The sequence below is a fragment of the Lutra lutra genome, chromosome 1 (genome assembly GCF_902655055.1).
Source record: "Lutra lutra chromosome 1, mLutLut1.2, whole genome shotgun sequence".
Classification (NCBI taxonomy): domain Eukaryota; kingdom Metazoa; phylum Chordata; class Mammalia; order Carnivora; family Mustelidae; genus Lutra; species Lutra lutra.
In genome coordinates, this window is record NC_062278.1 from 134921568 (window position 1) to 134937875 (window position 16308).

Below are 16308 nucleotides of genomic sequence, written 5' to 3' on the forward strand. Positions count from 1 at the left end.
TATTGGTCTCGCTGAATCACTCAAACCCCTGGATTCCAGAAAGTGGGGGAATGAATCTCAGGCAACCACTTTGGACTCAACTGAGCAATAGGGCTTCTCAAACAAGCTGGGAAGATGAACCTTAGGCTATCCGCAAGTAACTATGTGATTACCATTCTGAAATCTCAATTTCTATTGCCACTTTAGGTCTAAAAGACTTTTCAAGACAGAAAAATCCCATCCTATGTGCTCCAGATAAGTGATTCTGTTTTGTGCGCATAAGTGGAATTTTGTTTAATTGTTTAGAATAGGTAATACATTCATGTGATTCAAAATTCTGAAATGAAAGTAAAGTGAACATACATGAAAACTCTCCTGCTTCTGTACCAGTTTCAATTATTTTTTAAAGATTTTTTTATTTATTTTTTTGTCAGAGAGAGAGACAGATAGTACAAGCAGGGGGAGCAGCAGGCAGAGGGAGAAGCAGGTTCCCTGCTGAATAAGGAGTCTAATGTAGGACTCGATCCCTGATGTAGAACTCGACCCTGGGATCATGACCTGAGCCAAAGGCAGACACTTAACCAACCGAGCCACCCGGGCATCCCTGATTTCTCCCATCCAAGTACTAACCAGGCCCGACCCTGCTTAGCTTCCGAGATCAGACGAGATCGGGCGCGTTCAGGGTGGTATGGCCGTAGACATCCCTGATTTCTATTGTTTATTATTGTTTAGTTTCCTGTGTATTCTTTCAGGAATATTTTATGCATAGACAAACAGATAGGTAGGTATAGTATATTCCCTTTCTTCCTCAAGGGGTTACTTAATTATACAATTATACATATGCTACTCCTTCCTGGTTTCTTCACAGTATTTTTAAGAGATTATTCTCTATAACTACATAAAATGTATCTACATTCCTTTCTATGGCTGCATAATATTCCTTCATTTGGGAACATTTTACTTGAAGCAGAAAGGGAGAACATTCTGTAAACAACCTTTACATAGCCTGAAAAATCAATGATCAACATACTCAGTAACATGCACAGAACACCGACTATATGCTAAGCACTAACCCACAATTACCTTAAGTATTATTAATATTTTCTCCTTTTGACAGAAAAGTAAACTGAGGCTCACAGAAGTGTCCAGATAAGTGACAGAGTCACAATTTGAACCAAGCTCAGTCATCTCCTTGCTCTGCTCTCACACAAATTCCAACTGTTTGTGTAGCCTGAGACACCATTCCTTACTCATTTTATTTGTGTTATTTTAACATCATAGACAGACTCTGGGCTCCTAGAGTTAGTCTAATGAATCTTCTTCTTCACTATAACAGTCCGGTACATAGTAGGAGGTGCAGTAAATATTGGTCCTTCTGTTTATGGGAAGTATATAAAAAACTGTATATCTCAAGTAATTGTCATAATTAATTTAGAGATGGAGGCAGATTTAAACATACTACTATTAATAATACAGAGAATCTGAATCAATTCAAGTGGATTTTATTGCCCCATTTGGAAAAATAAAACTGAACAAAATGCAAAGTGGTGGTAGATGAGTATGTGGTCAGAAAATTGAACATCTTGGGACGCCTGGGTGGCTCAGTTAGTTAAGCATCTACCTTAGGCTCAGGTCATGATCCCAGGGTCCTGGGATGGAGTGCCTTTATGGGCTTTCTGCTCAGCAGGGAGTCTGCTTCTCCCTCTCCCTCTGCCCCTGCTTGTGCGCATGCTCTCTCTCTCTCTGTGTCAAATAAGTAAATAAAATCTTTTTTAAAAGAGGAAGGAAGGAAGGAAGGAAGGAAGGAAGGAAGGAAGAAAGAAAGTAGAGCATCTTGTCAAATCAGCCACCATTTGCTGGCCTTCTATTTGAAAATTTCATAGTTACTAACTTTCCTCTCACTTGGCATCCACCGTCCATTTTGAAAGGGGCAAGACTGTCACTCCACATAAGGCAGATGCCACAAAGACAGAGGGCCCCTTCTCCTGACAGGGATGAATTGGATACAGGAAGTGGTTTGTCTTACCAGCTAGGTTCTGCACAGGATTGCACAATTGCCAGAGGGTGGACACTCTCAGGACTGCGGTGACCTTCAGGGGTTCCCAGGAAGCCCACCTCCATCTGGGGAGGGAGGGTGCCTGTGGCGGACTCTGCCCATCAGCAGGCCTCTCCCCTGAGAAGCCAGTATGCTGAGACACTGTCCTCAAGTGTGAGCCTGTGTCCCCCACATCTAGAAGGTCTAGTGTCACTCCTCGAGGCATGACAGTGCCTGAGTACATACTCCACCAGCTTAGAGCCTGGCCCTCCCATGCTTTCTCCTTTGATTCTCCAACAGCCCCTCAAATTACCCCATTTACAGGTGAGAAAAACTGGCTCTGACATTCAAGGTCTCCTGGAGCAGGGCTTCTGAGCCCAGACTTCCAATTCCAAAGCCATGCTATGCACTGAGATATCCCCTGCTCATCCTCTGGCTTTAGATGGGAACTGAGAATTCTGAAACAGATCTTCAGCTCCATGAGCAATTCTCTCTAGCCTCAATAAAAGCAGATGGGATTATAATAGAAATGAGGCCTCCCAGGAGGAGGCAAGCAGCCTGGATTCCAACCCTCTTACCACCATTTGGAATAATGGTTGCAACCAGTAACTGAGCTTAGCCCTGTTCCAGGTGCAAAGCTCTGTACCTATTAGCCCATTTAGTCCTCACTGCCAGCTAATAAGGTAGGTACTCTCATTATCCCCATTTTACAGAGGTGGAAACAGAGGAGTTATCAAACCAACACCATTCAGCTAATGGGTCACGAAGATGTTACTCAAGGCCACAGCTGTCTGAGTGCGAACCTCATGCCCTTTATGCCCACACCATGGATTCTCAGGGGCCAGGGCTCCCAAGAGTAACCGTGCCAAAATCCCTTCACTGTGGAGGTAATTCCATAAATTAGCAAGCAACTCACTAGCCACAAAGTCAGAGAATGTCTCCAGCATTGAAATCTGGTCTACCTCTTCCTTTATAGAGAAGGAAATGGAGTCTCACAGACAGCAGACAGCTTGTCCAACCCCACACATGTGTCCTAGGAGTTCGTGGCAGGTCCAGAGAAATAACCTGCTTCTTGAATTCTACCCCAGGGCTCAGCACTGCACTGCAAGGTCTCTCTAAGAACACCAGTGAACAGGCAAGTTACCGAAGCCTCTGACTAAATGTGCCTGTACCACCTTCTGGTTAGACCCAAACGAGAGAATCTTAGAAGCAGTCACCGCATGGTGCGCTCCTTCAGGGCTTCCCAGTGGAGAAAGTGCAGGCCAGAGCAACTGACTCTGGTAATTTTTCTGAAGAAAATTTGAAAACCCCACTTTTCCTCACATACTCTGGGGAATTTATAGGACCCAAACTGTCCAGACAGCCATCTCAGCCTTCCACTCCTCACTTTCTGTGGGCAGACATGGAGCGTGAAGGAGAGGGCCGCTCAAAAGGACACCGCTCTCTCTGGGTCCTCGTGCTCCCTGGACACAGAGGATACTCCTCTTTTCCTCTGTTCACTTTCCCCACCACGACCTTGCTGATGTGCCAGGAGGGGGAAAGGGCTGTTGTTCTTGCTCAGAGCCCCCCAAATCCTGAACACTAATCTCAATGGGTCAGAATTTGGTTTCTGAATGACTACAGAGAATTGGGAAGCCTTTTGGGAGCTAGTCCGTGAGGTCCACCCCAGTATGGATGACCTCAGAAACTAAACCAGTTCTGTTTGGATACAAAACGGCAGCCCAGTTTTAACTTTCAGCAGTGATCCACCCCACAGAAACTTCCTACTGGGGACAAGTTGAAACATTCGAACAAAACCCCAGTCACAATAAAGTAAGAAAGCCCCAGGCGGATGGGCTGGTCTCTATAGGTAGGATGGCCATCCTCACAGCATGCCCCACCCTCCTGGGTCCCTGAGAAGCCTCATGCTAGGCCTGAGACCTGTGGAAGGTCCCCCCTGGAGCATGTGTCCCCAGAGTGAACTAGTAGCTGTAACAGGAAAGCTCCTGGGGTTTACTTCTTCTCAGACTTCTCAGAAAGATACCAAAAAAGGCCAGGTGAATCAGCAGGGTGGGATGAGTGGAGAAAGGAGTAGGGAGGCCTGGGGAGGGAAGGAGATTGTCCAACTCACATTCATGTGTCCTTCTTTGCTTTCCTCTCTGTTTTCAGCCCCCAGCTGGTTTAGAGTGCAAAGCCCTCAGCAGCCCTGAGGCCTCTCCTTCAGCTGTTGCCAGCTCCCAACACACACCTCATGCTTGTGCTTATGTTGGTTGCTGTGGAAACATAAGTGTGGGCTTGAATGGAGCTAAATGCTCCCAGGCTGGGAGATGGACTAGGGCCAGGTGTATTTTTAAAGCCATCTGGGGAAGCTGGTCACCACGAGAAGAGCCTTCTTCTCTGGTCAACGTGTTCCTGCTTTAGGGACTGGTTCACAAATGCAAAACAGAAAATAGCCTTGTCCCTCTTTTTGCCTTAACTCACTAGAGAGTTTAAGCAATAAGTTATTGTGTGGGTTGTGTTTAAACTTTTGCCTTTAACACAAATGCATCTTAGGGGAAATCATGACCTGTTGGCATGTGCACAGACACTGTGAGGTTCTGGAAATAATGACAGAAATAATGACACCTTACACATGAGGCACTATTTTAAGTACCTTACATTTGTCATTAACCCACTTCATCTCCACAGCTCCTCTCTGAGTTAAACCCTGCTTTTAGCCCCATTTTACCTATGAGGAAACTGAGGCACAGAGAGGGCCATTTGCTTGCTCAACATCACAAAGCTAAAGAAAACACAAGGTTTGAACCTTGGCTGCATGGCATCACAGGCCCTACCGCTAACCACCAGAATATTCTAACTCTACAGTGGTTTGGGGATCAGTAAGTTCTGATTTGGAATTTTGACCTTGGCACGGTGTGACCTCAGCTAAGTGACCACACCTCCCTGAATGTTAGTTTCCTCTTTGGTAAAATGGGGGTACTACTGGCTTGTGAAATTGCTGTGAAGGTTAGAAGTCATATATGTAAAGAGCCTACCGAAGGGAAGGTGCTCAGTGCAAGAGAGCCGTATTAGTACAGCTCTCTTAAGGGAGCAATGGTGGACACAGTTGCTTCCCTGCCAGATCCCCTAGCATCCATTAGGCCTTATGGGCTTCTGGCTTGTACCACATATACCTGTGACTATGTCAGAAGGCTTCACCAGCCATGTAAGTTGCTTGGGGCAAGCATGTCCCTAGGAGTTGGTGGGTAAATATCCCAGTTCTCTGTCTCCCTGTCTCAGGAGAACTGAACCCTGGAGACCCAGAGCACCAATCTGCTCCTGATCTCCCTCCATGCTGACTACCTTCCCTTCCCTGTCTCACCTCCCCATGCCCTACTGGGATCACTGCCTAGATACCCAAATCCTTGTCTCAGGGTCTGCTTTCGGGAGGAATCCAAATGAAGACAGTGTAGACACCTGCGTCTTTGATTCTGATGTTACTTAATGAATACTCATAGAACACTTTATCTGGCGAAAGGGTAACTATGGGAGACTGAATAAGTCCCAGAGAGGTCCAGACTGATCCCTAGAACTTATACATGTTACTTTCTATGGCAAAAGGAACTCTGCAGATGTGATTAAATTAAGAAGTTTACGATGAGGTGATCAACTCAGTGGGTCTTAAATGTGATCACAAGTGGTCCTTTAAGAGGGAGGCAGAAGGGGGTGTCTGGGTGGCTCAGTTGGGTAAGCATCCTACTCTTAATTATGGCTCAGGTCATGATCTCAGGGTCATGATCTCAGGGTTGTGAGATCAAGCCCTGCATCCAGCTCTGCGCTGGGCGTGGAGCCTGCTTAAGCTTCTGTCTTTCCCCCTCCCTCTGGCCTTCCCTCTGCTCACACACTCTCTCTGTCTCTTCCTCTCTAAATAAATAAATAAAATCTTTAAAAAACAGAGAGAGAGAGGCAGAAGAAGACTTGACACAGAAGAAGGCAATATGACCACTGAAGGTAAGATGCCATGCTACTGGTTTTGGAAGATGGAGAAAGGGGCCAGGAACCAAAGATTGCAACGACCATAGCTTAAAACTAGAAAAGATAAGACATTTGCCAGAGAGCCTATGGAGGAGGCACAGCCTTGCCAGCACCTTGAGTTCTGCCAGGTGAAATGATTTCAAATTCTGACCTCCAGAACTGTAAGAGAATAAATGTTTAAGGCACTGTCTTTGGGGTGATTCGTTCCAGTGGCCACAGGAAACTAATATAGTAGATCCAAGACAAACTTGGGCAGTGTTCTCAAAGTGTGGTCCCTGGGCCCGTAGCATCAGCAGTGCCCGGGATCTTATTAGAAATGCAAACTCTTGGGCCTGACCCAGAGCTACTGACTCCGAAATTCCAGAGGTGGTCCAGCGGTCTGGGTTTTACTGAGCCCTCCAGGTGATGCTTGCTGGCTACAGTTCGGTGGTTAACGATGGCTAGCCATTGGACCATCTGGAGAGCTTTAAACAGTATCAATGCCTGAGCACGTGTCCCAGAGAGTGATTTAATTGGTTTGTTCAGTCTGGTCACTGGGTTTCTGTCAAACATCCCAAATGACTCTTGGGTCTAGCCAGGGCTGAGAACCAGCGCTGTAGTTTGAGAACCGCTGATCTGGAACACCGACTTTCAAATTGAACTCCGCAGAGCTTGGGAATTCTGGAAAAATAACCAGAGACTTCTCAAGAAGGAGGAGGCGGAGTCCAAGCCAGCAGGGGTTCTGGTCCCAAAGGCCAAAAAGTCACATGCCCTGAGGGGCTTAGACAGGTAAATGTAATAAGGAAAGCAGACCAGGCGTAAGACAAGGGGGGTGCAGTGGGGATCCAAGGAGCTGGGGCTGAGCAGCCACCCAGCACTGCATTCCAAACAATCCTTGTCATATCAGAATATGGTTGGTGGTTCAGGACTGCCAGGTCGTTGGATTTCTCAAGGGGTCGCTGTTGTTGTTGTTTTTTATTAAGAGACATCTGAAACTTTTTTTTTTATGTTAAATCATTCCATTTTAAATGTTAGCAAACAAGGCAATGAAAAAATTCCTCTTTTTCAAAGCACGACAACATCTACCACATGAAGTGTGAACATGGCTGAACATGGAGCTTGGCTTCGGCCCTTGGGCTGTCTCTGAGCCCCATCTGTGCCATGGGTGTCTTTCATTCCCTTCTGGGACCCAGCGGGCCAGCCTGGCCAAGTTCTTTTCAGGGTGATCACAGAGCTCCATGGGGGACAATAGGCTTGTTTGCTTACTGCTGCATCCCAGGTCCTGTTACACGGTTAGCACTTAGTGTTTGTTGAATGAGTACTTCTAGCCCTTCTGTGAGACGGACTTTGACACCCATTGACAGATGAGGAAATTGAAGCTCACTGCAGTGAAGTGACCTCCCAGCAATCACTAGCTCATGATCAGCTCGATCAGCATTCAAGCCCAGGACCCCTCCCGTAAGGACTACTGTGAAGAGCCAATACAAATGCAGCTGTGAAATTGGTTTGCAAGATGAGAGGTTTGGGGCTAATTCATACCAATGAAAGAGTAACACGAGTCGGTGCTTACAATGTGAACTACATTTAAAGAAGATGGGACGCCAGCTTATCTGATGACTCACTGAAGCTGGAGGGGCTTTCTAGTCATTACGGAGCTATGTTGTTTTTGTGTGGTTGTGAATCTGGGGAAAGCAGGCATGAGTGTGGCAGGTGGTGATATAGAGGCCCGGCCCCGGATAGCAGAAAGGACAGCCTCCCATCTCACACCCAGCTCTCTCTGTGAGCTGCAGCTGAACCCATGGCTTTATTCAGAGGCTTGGGAGGAGGCAAAAGCAGGACACCGGCACCCACAGAGAGTCCTCTAATTTAAGAGCCCTCTCTGATTGGATTATGCAGAGGAAATAGGAAAAGCTAAATCAGAGGAGATGGCTGGAAGTGCATTATGGAACATTAGACAGTGGCTGATCAGCATCAGACACAAATAAATGGCCATAATCTACTGTCCAGAACATGAAAGGTTCCCAAGTGGTAACCTGGCTGGCTTCCAGGCAGGGGAGTGCAGAACTGGACAGCAGGTCTTTTCAGCTACAAAACTCCTGCTCTGGGTCATATCCCAGCAGCCAACAGAAGATTCTGGTGTCCAGACAGTATTCACATCTTTCCACATGATCTCACTCTATCAGACTACATTTGGGTCTTCTCAGCATCTGGTCTGTTTGGGTCTATAGACTCAAACATCATCTGGGGAGCTCCTACCTAGCTGGGAAACCCTGTATTAGAAAAGGGAAGCCATGTGTCTCTGTGGTGGGCCTAGAGTAGGTTGGCTCAGAGTGTCTGAAGAGAATGTCTGTGTAGTGGCATTCCCCTGGTTCCAGGAGGTCTCCTCCCTGAAAATACCTTGGCTGAAGCTCTTTCATTAGAGCATCCTTTAGTTTAAGTCCCCCATTAAGATACAAATACCTTCAAAAGAGGGATAAAGTTGTACCCTGGCTGGTCCTATACACTTTAGTATAGGGTAATCTTCAATCATTTGCTAAGAGCTTTCGGCGTTGAAATGCTGAGGAGAAGGCTGGAGGGAATGGAGAATAAAGAATCTAGAGGAGAGTTTCTGAAGGATAGGAAGATCATCTGTAGGACATGAAAAGCTAGTATCACTATTTGTCCATGGATATTGGTTTACCTTAGTAAAAGCCCTGGACTTAAAGTCCGAGGGTGGGCTTCCAGTCTCCAGCTCTCCCCATCTTATGTTAGCTCTGTGATCTTGAGTAAGTCACTTAACCTCTCTGAGCCTTCACGTCCTCAGCTGAAAAGTGGAAGTCACGCCTCACCCATCCCAGAGGTGCTGTGAGAATTACATAAATTGAAGTGTGTGGAAGGTCTGCCCTTCTATAGATATTGTCTTTGGATCTGTGCCACCACATTCTAGAAATTGTACAACTACTGAGCTACATCCGTGAATGGATCTTGGAGCTGAGTCAATCCACAGACCCATAGTGAGCCCAGCCAGGGCCTGCCAAACCCAGGCTAGATCAGCTGACCTTAGTTGGCCCACAAACACATGAACTACAATGATAAATGATTGTTGTTTAAGCCACTGAGTGTTAGGATGGTTCATTACTGAGCAATAGTTAAAACAGTGTACCAAAGTACAGCTCCAGACATTTTAAACATTAGGCCCATATTCAATAGAAATCATTCTAAAATATATCTGACCCTTATCTGCCTTCTTAAGCAAAATTAAGTGCACACAACTCAGTCTTCACTGCGTCATTCATACTCACAAGAGTGAAAAACAATTACTGTGCTATAAGTCAGTGCTGATACCTACAGAACATGGGCTCTAGAAATAATTCCAGTCTACTATTCTTTTTGATCTTAGAACTAGTCCCTGCTCATTGGTCATTTCTCTTATAATCAGCTTTGTCAGCTGTCTTTTTTTGTTGTTGTCCTGGTGTCCATTGTAAGCAGGAACTCACCCTCCCTAGTCTAATGCCCCACACCTAATTTGCCAACCTTCTAGAAACCTGCTGTGCAAGTCTGCTAGAATGCTGTCTAAAGTAACAGTTAGTAGATTTGGAGTAAGGGCCCGAGCTAGTTTCTTGTGTATCAAATGCATGTGCTTTAGTCCTAGGATTTCTATTATCACTTTTGGCCTCTTTGAGGCTTTTTGCTCCCTTCTGTGGTTCTCTTGTGGGACCCGGCAGTGGAGGTTGCCAGGTAATGAACCTCTGATCTAGACAGCTGGTGCTGTGTCTGGAGTTGTGAGAATCCAGTCCTTCCTGAAGAGAGTGAAGGACGGGTTCAGCTATGAAGGAAAGTACTGCCCTCCAAGCCTGTAAGAGCTCTTCCTCCATCATGGCCTCCCCTGGGCCTGTTAGCACATGTTGACTGTGTTTTAGCAGCGGATGCCCACTGATTCCCCAGGACAGAGGCAGGATCCGACTTGTCTCTGTGTCCTCTGTAGCCCTTAGAACAGTGCCCGGCACACAGTAGGCACACACAAGGGTACGGCGGGTCGCCCTGGTTTCTATGAGCACTGGGCTTGCCTTCTTCAGCAGAGTAAGAATTTACAAGCTTCTGAATATAGAACATTTCACGTCAAATTATTGGAAAATATTTTTGAGGGATTCAAGTTGTCCTGTGTCACAGAACAGTTGCCATTTGGGGTCCTAAGTTTATTTCTGAACCATGCTATGAAGAAGCCATGGCAACTAAGTGTGGGAACAAAGCCAAGAGACTCTACAGGTGAAAGCAGGTATTTTTTGCTCTGTTGAGCTGCTACCTTAGTGATTCCCCCTAAGTCTATCCCCATTGTTTTACCAAATTTCTAAAGACCACATTCACAAGCAGAAGGTCTGGATTTAGAAGTTCCTCAGGAAGTGCCGATGGCTGTGTGGGCTAGCGATTCCACATTCCCACCGCTCCCCCTCACTCTGCACCCCAGAAGCTGACCCCACAGACTGCATCCAGAGGTACCCCTGCCCTCCAGCTCTGGGCTGGGTTTGGCTAATGAAAGGCAATGCCGAGAGGTACATGGACTGAAGGAGAGAGGTTGGGGTATTTCTTCTCTCCTTTCTCCCTTCTTTGGGTCCCTCTGTGGTCATAGCTCTACCTCAGGTGGCCCCTCCTCTAAGGTTCCACATCTTCTTGGCATCAATTTCCCCATTTCTTCCTCTTACCTTTTCAAGCACAAGGGTGGTAAAGACTCACCAAGGTTGCTAATTCCTCGACTTTCCTTGTCAGTTCCCTTAACCCCACTCACACTCTGAAAGGGGTCCCTTCGTTTAAGTCTTTTCATCTGAAGTACTTCTTTTTCCTGCTGTTATCCTGACTGCTACAATCTATAAAGTCCTACTTAAGAAATGTCTAAGCTGTACTGGGGGTCTCTCTAGGGCAAGGAGTTCGGAAAAAAATTAGAGGTTCTTTTCTCTCTAGCTTTCAGAACTTAGTAGCCATTTGGCTCTATCTAAATTACGTGATACAAAATGAAGGCAAGCCTCAATCTACAGATGAGAAGAGAAAAGTTACTATTCCTTCATTCACTCATTCATTCATCAAACATTTACAGAGCACCTACCTTTTGCCAGGCACTATTCAGACCCCGGGGAAACAGGGATGGTGTACAGGACAGTCCCCGCCCGCACAACGCTACAGTCTAACACTGACTGTCTCCCAGAAGCCAGAGACCACCAGAGGCAGAGCTAGAACCAGAACATGGAGTACTGAACCTTCAGCAGATTCTCAAAGGACTCTGTAGCCCAAGTGAGGTTAAGAGTCCACTGAATTAGACCAAATTAACTACCAGCTTCCCCATCAAGTAGAAGAAAAATGACCCACAAGCTTCCAGAGGAAGTGTGGTGCTCTCAAGTGAAATTTGTGGGGGCATACTGTCACACACCCATGGTGACACAACCATTCACCTTTTCTGCCTACTCCTCACTCCCCAGATCTCCCCAGATCCCGCCACCACCACCCCGCCCCGGCCCGCTCCTTTAGCTCCTCACACCCTCTTAATCAGCCCCGTGCTCTTCTCCGAGTCACTCACTCAGGGCCCACAGATGCTGGTGGCACTGGGAGCATAACCTGTTGCTAAACTGTACTGAGGAACAGAGAGAGGTTGGGGACTGGATTCAGAGATATGTCCTCTCTGAAAACCTGCGTTTTCACAAAGGCCATGAAAGTGAAATTTCTGCCTCCATGAAAGTATGTATGAGACTCAAGTTAGAGGGCATGACTGAAACTGCTTTTGCTGGGGGCCGGGGGAAGCCAGGGGTGGCAGAAGTGAATGGAGGGGGGCTATGCAGGGACAGGCAGCAAGCTTGCCTCCCTCAAGCCCTCCAGAAATATTTGAGTTTCCTCAGAAAGATTTAAATAGGCCCTGCCAGTAACACAATACTTCCCCTGCACTGGGTCAGACGGGACAAGGGCAACCTGGTGCCCAACACCCTGAGAAGTTTGGCAGGCTAGCATAAAAAGCCCCCTGCCCCAAATCACCCAGCCCTACTACACCAGACAGATACAGCCTACTCCAGGCCAAGCTGTCACTCTGGAACCCTCCACCTCTCCCCAGAAAGCTCCCATCTCCTAGGACCTCCAGCTGGTTTATTTGGATAGAAGGCTCTCAGTGGGAAGAAAGCACAACAGGAAAGCAGGCAGGGCTAGAGGGTCAGTGATTCTTGCTAGATCCCTCCCAAGGACCCCTGGCCCACAGAAAAATCACTGGACTCCCCCTTCCTCTGGTGGGCTGGTCCTGGAGGTACACACTGCCCAAGCTCGGAAGAGGGGTATTTGCCCCACAACGTGCCCCTTCTGTCAAGCCCCCTTTGGAAGGGGTCAGGGATGGGACTCCTTTCTCTCACTTGTACTCCTCTGTGCCTCTTTTAAGCTCACTACAATTTCCAGTCAAAATGAAATCATGCAGCAAATGGGGAGAAGTGGGAGAGGCAGAAGTCATTTTTAAAAGGGTCTCTGGCTTTGAGCAGCTGGGTGGGGGCTGTTTGGAACAAGGATAGAGGGAGCTGCGGAGACACAGCTCGGGTGACAGGAAGTTGCAGGGTCGGCTGTGTCCCTCCAGCCTCCCTCCTCCGAGAGCAGAATGGGGAAAATATCAGGACACATTGCAAAACAACCTTCCTTCCTCCCCCTGCCCCCAACAGATGGAAGAGAGGAAAGTTGTGGTCATCATTTACCTGCTGAAATGGGGAGGACGCTGTTGATGAAAGTAGGCTGAGACATGATAAAGCGGAAGGAAAGCTGAAGATAAATTCCCAAAGTCACTGGATTCAGGACAACCATGCTGGCTGGGGTCTGGCAAGTGTCAAGTTCTCAAGGCAAGGCTGCTGTGAAGCCTCGCTTATCTCTGCCTTTGTCTTACTGCTGTTTGCGCCTCTCTCTCTCTCTCTCCCTCCCTCCCTCTCTCTCCTGTCTCTCTCTCCTTTCTCCATGCCTTTACCAAGAAAGAATGCCAACCATTTCCCATTAAACCTTCTCCGTACTCCACAGAGTTATATTTATCTCAAGCACTGGATCAAATGCCCACATTAAAATTAATATGTCAGAATTTTCTCTTTTGGACATTGAAGTAAGTGGCTACTGAGGAGCTGATGAAAAGGCAGCCAAGCCTCAAATGTTCTCTAGAAGCAGACCTCAAAGGGCAGACCGATTTCCTCATTATCCACCAGCAGCTACCTGCTTGGAACTGAGATGTCCTACAGCATCACAGAATCAGCTTTCCTGATTCAAACTGAATTTCCACAGAGACCAATCAATCCCTCTACTGTTGGCCTGTGACTTTTTTACCCACTGGGTGACAAACATAAAGTGGACCTTGGATTATTTTTTCTTTAATCATCCAGTAAAAATGGGGGAGGCATATTTTCCAAAATACTCCTTTTCTCTAGGAAAAAATGTTTATTCTCTCTCCAGAAGCAGCAACCTTTTATCTCATCCAAAGCAAAATAAGTGAAAAGACAGAAAGTGAATGATTATCAAACTATATTTGGAGAAATGGCATCAATGACTTGATCTGTGGCTAGACAAAATTCGAGTAAAAACTACAGCATCCTTAAATGAATACCTCTTATGAGCTTATAAACCCTGTTACAGAGACCCTTAGATTTTTATTTATTTTTTATTTTTTTTAAAGATTTTATTTATTTATTTGTCAGAGAGAGAGCAAGCACGCGCACAAGCAGGCAGAGGCCGAGGGAGAAGCAGGCTCCCTGCTGAGCAAGGAGCCCGATGCGGGACTCGATCCCAGGACCCTGGAATCATGACCTGAGCCGAAGGCAGCGGCTTAACCAACTGAGCCACCCAGGCGTCCCAACCCCTAGGTTTTTAAAATGATGAAAATAATAATCTACAGAGTTTTCCATTTTAGTTTAATTTACATAATGTCCTCCCAGTGTCTCATGGGAGTTCACTGAGAAATGGTTTGGTAGTTACTAGACTCTGGGCTGGGCCTCCTGGGGGAAAAACACTGATCCTCATCCCAGGGGGAAGGCAGAGTGTAAGGCAACACTCCCCAGATCTTTCTTGCACCAGTTGCATCTGATTGCCAGCACCACTGTAACAGCAGACAAAACATTTGACATCTCTGAGCTTCAGTTTTCTTATCATGAAATGGAGGTCTTGTTCCCTTTAAGGGTTTGTTGGGAAGGTTAAATGAGGTAACATGGGATGAATCAGACATGAGTTAAAATCTGTGTACAGAGACAGCAAAAATGAAATCCAGGGAGCTGTGGATTGGGCACAGGGATGGCCACTGAAAATCTCCCATCCCTGTATGTTCCTACCATTCTTCCCAGCAAGAGGTGGCGTCCACTCGCCTTCCCACTGAATTGGGCTGGCCTTGGGGTTGGCTTTGACACGTACAGTGTTGCAGAAGGGAGACTGTGCCATTTCCAGGCTGAGGCCTTACTAAGCCTGGCAGCTTCTACCTTTGTCTTTTCTTAGAAACTGCCACACAAGAAGTCAGGGCGGTCAGATGGGCCACAGGGACGGGGAAGCATCCAGCCCCTGGTGCCTGGCCACCTCAGATGAGGCACTGACCACACGAGCAAGGACAGCTGGAATCAGCCAGTCCCATGCAGGTCTCCAGATGATGAAGGCAGTCACGGGAGTTATCCCTGGTGAGACCAGCTGAAGAACTGCCAAGGTGAACCCACCCCAGACTACAGATTCATGACTATATAAAATGGCTGTCGTTTTAAGCTACTCAGTTTTAGGATGATTTGTTATGTAGCAAGAGCTAACTGACAAAGGGTTTACAAGAAAGTCTTTCAAAAGCATGAAAAATAAACTTGGGTTACATTCAAAATTAACAGGACAGCTTTAGCTGTTCCCAAACTATTTGACGGAAGGATCTGTGATTGCTGGCTGAACCCACCAGGAAACTCTCAGGCTTGTTCTCCTTAACTCCTGAAACAGGTAGTCCCAACAATGGGCATTTGGTGGCCTGGAGAAGGTGGGATCTACCCAGGAGGAGGGTAACTCTTGAGTGACTTGGTGCCAAAAATCTGAATTTTCACCATCCAGCTCAGATTCCTCCTGTGAAACCAAATTCATTTCTTCCTTAATATCTGGATCTCACCATTGACTGTGTAGTCAGCACAAGGTAGATCAATATGTCCGGCCTGTGACACCCTCTGCTACAATTTTTGAGCTACTTCTATACTACCTTGCATTGCTATTTAACTTGTATTAATGTCCCTGAAGACGGAACACTGTCCCATAGCTCTGTGTACCCCAGGACAGTCCTTGTCACCTCATCCTCAACAATGACAATTAATTCAATCAAAACACAGCACCATAGGATAAAAAGATAAGTAGAAAAACTGGCATGATCTTATGCTCCAGGCACACTGAGCCAATTGCATTTCCCAGCCCACTCTTTGTGCCTTTGCACGTACAGCTGGCTGGCCTGGGTCTGGTACAAGACAGGGTTTTGGCGAGGATGGGGAGAAAGTGAAAGGGAGTGTGGACAGACAGCCACGAAGAGTTAGGGCCTGCCAGGAGAGGCTGCATGTATACATTCAGGCCACGAAGAGTTAGGGCCTGCCAGGAGAGGCTGCATGTATACATTCAGGTCCCCTCTGCCCTTCCAGGAGGTTGTACAACACAGATACTGATAAGCCCCAATACTTAAGAAACAGCTCTGCAAATTTCCATTTCCCATGGATTGTCTATTTTATGAGCCTTTTTCTTACAGAGTTACCCTGACTGAAAAGTTATCATCTTTCTTCAAACTCTCCTGAAGTGCTCTCAATCTTTCAGAATCTAATAACACAGGCTATTAGATTATCCAGAAGGAAATTATTTGAGATCTGTGAAAGGCTTACAACAATAAAACCAATCAAAACTTGAGCTTCCTCTCGCAGGCCATGGAGGTAAGAGTGTACGTATACTGGTGCACAATCCGATGATACCATCAACACACAACTTACATGTGTCATTTGACCCAGAAAGTCCACAGAAATACTCGTTCAACTGCCCAGTGGTTGAGGTGCAAGAATGTTCATTATAGCTTCAGATCTAAAACAGCCTGACTTTCTGTGAACATAAGATTATTGAATAAATCATGGGACCTCTCTTCAGTGTAACATTATACAGTCATTGCAAAGGATAAAGTAGTCTTTGCAACAAATGATGCTGGAAAAATGAGTCCTCCATATGCAAAACAAAAATAATCTTAACTCTTACTTTGCCTCATATGTGAAAATTAGCTCAAAATAGATCATAGACCTAAATGTCAGAGTGAAAACTAGTTAAACTTCTAAAAGAAAACATGAGAAAAGTTTAGTGACCTTGGGTTAGGCAAAGAT

At 46.4% G+C, this 16308-nt stretch overlaps 1 protein-coding gene and 1 pseudogene across 4 annotated transcripts in view; both read right to left on the reverse strand.

The window, feature by feature from the left end:
* COLQ (collagen like tail subunit of asymmetric acetylcholinesterase) overlaps positions 1-12923 on the reverse strand; it is a 57076-nt gene extending 44153 nt beyond the window's left edge. Inside the window, exon 1 of one of the 4 annotated variants that reach the window (XM_047737333.1) lies at positions 12676-12923. In XM_047737333.1, the coding sequence (XP_047593289.1) occupies positions 12676-12781 (106 nt within the window). In that variant the 5' untranslated portion in view covers positions 12782-12923. The remainder of the gene's footprint in view (positions 1-12675) is intronic. The other 3 variants (XM_047737317.1, XM_047737341.1, XM_047737323.1) reach the window with 3 other exon arrangements.
* On the reverse strand, positions 559-679 carry LOC125089730 (uncharacterized; annotated as a pseudogene).
* Positions 12924-16308: the final 3385 nt, after the last annotated feature.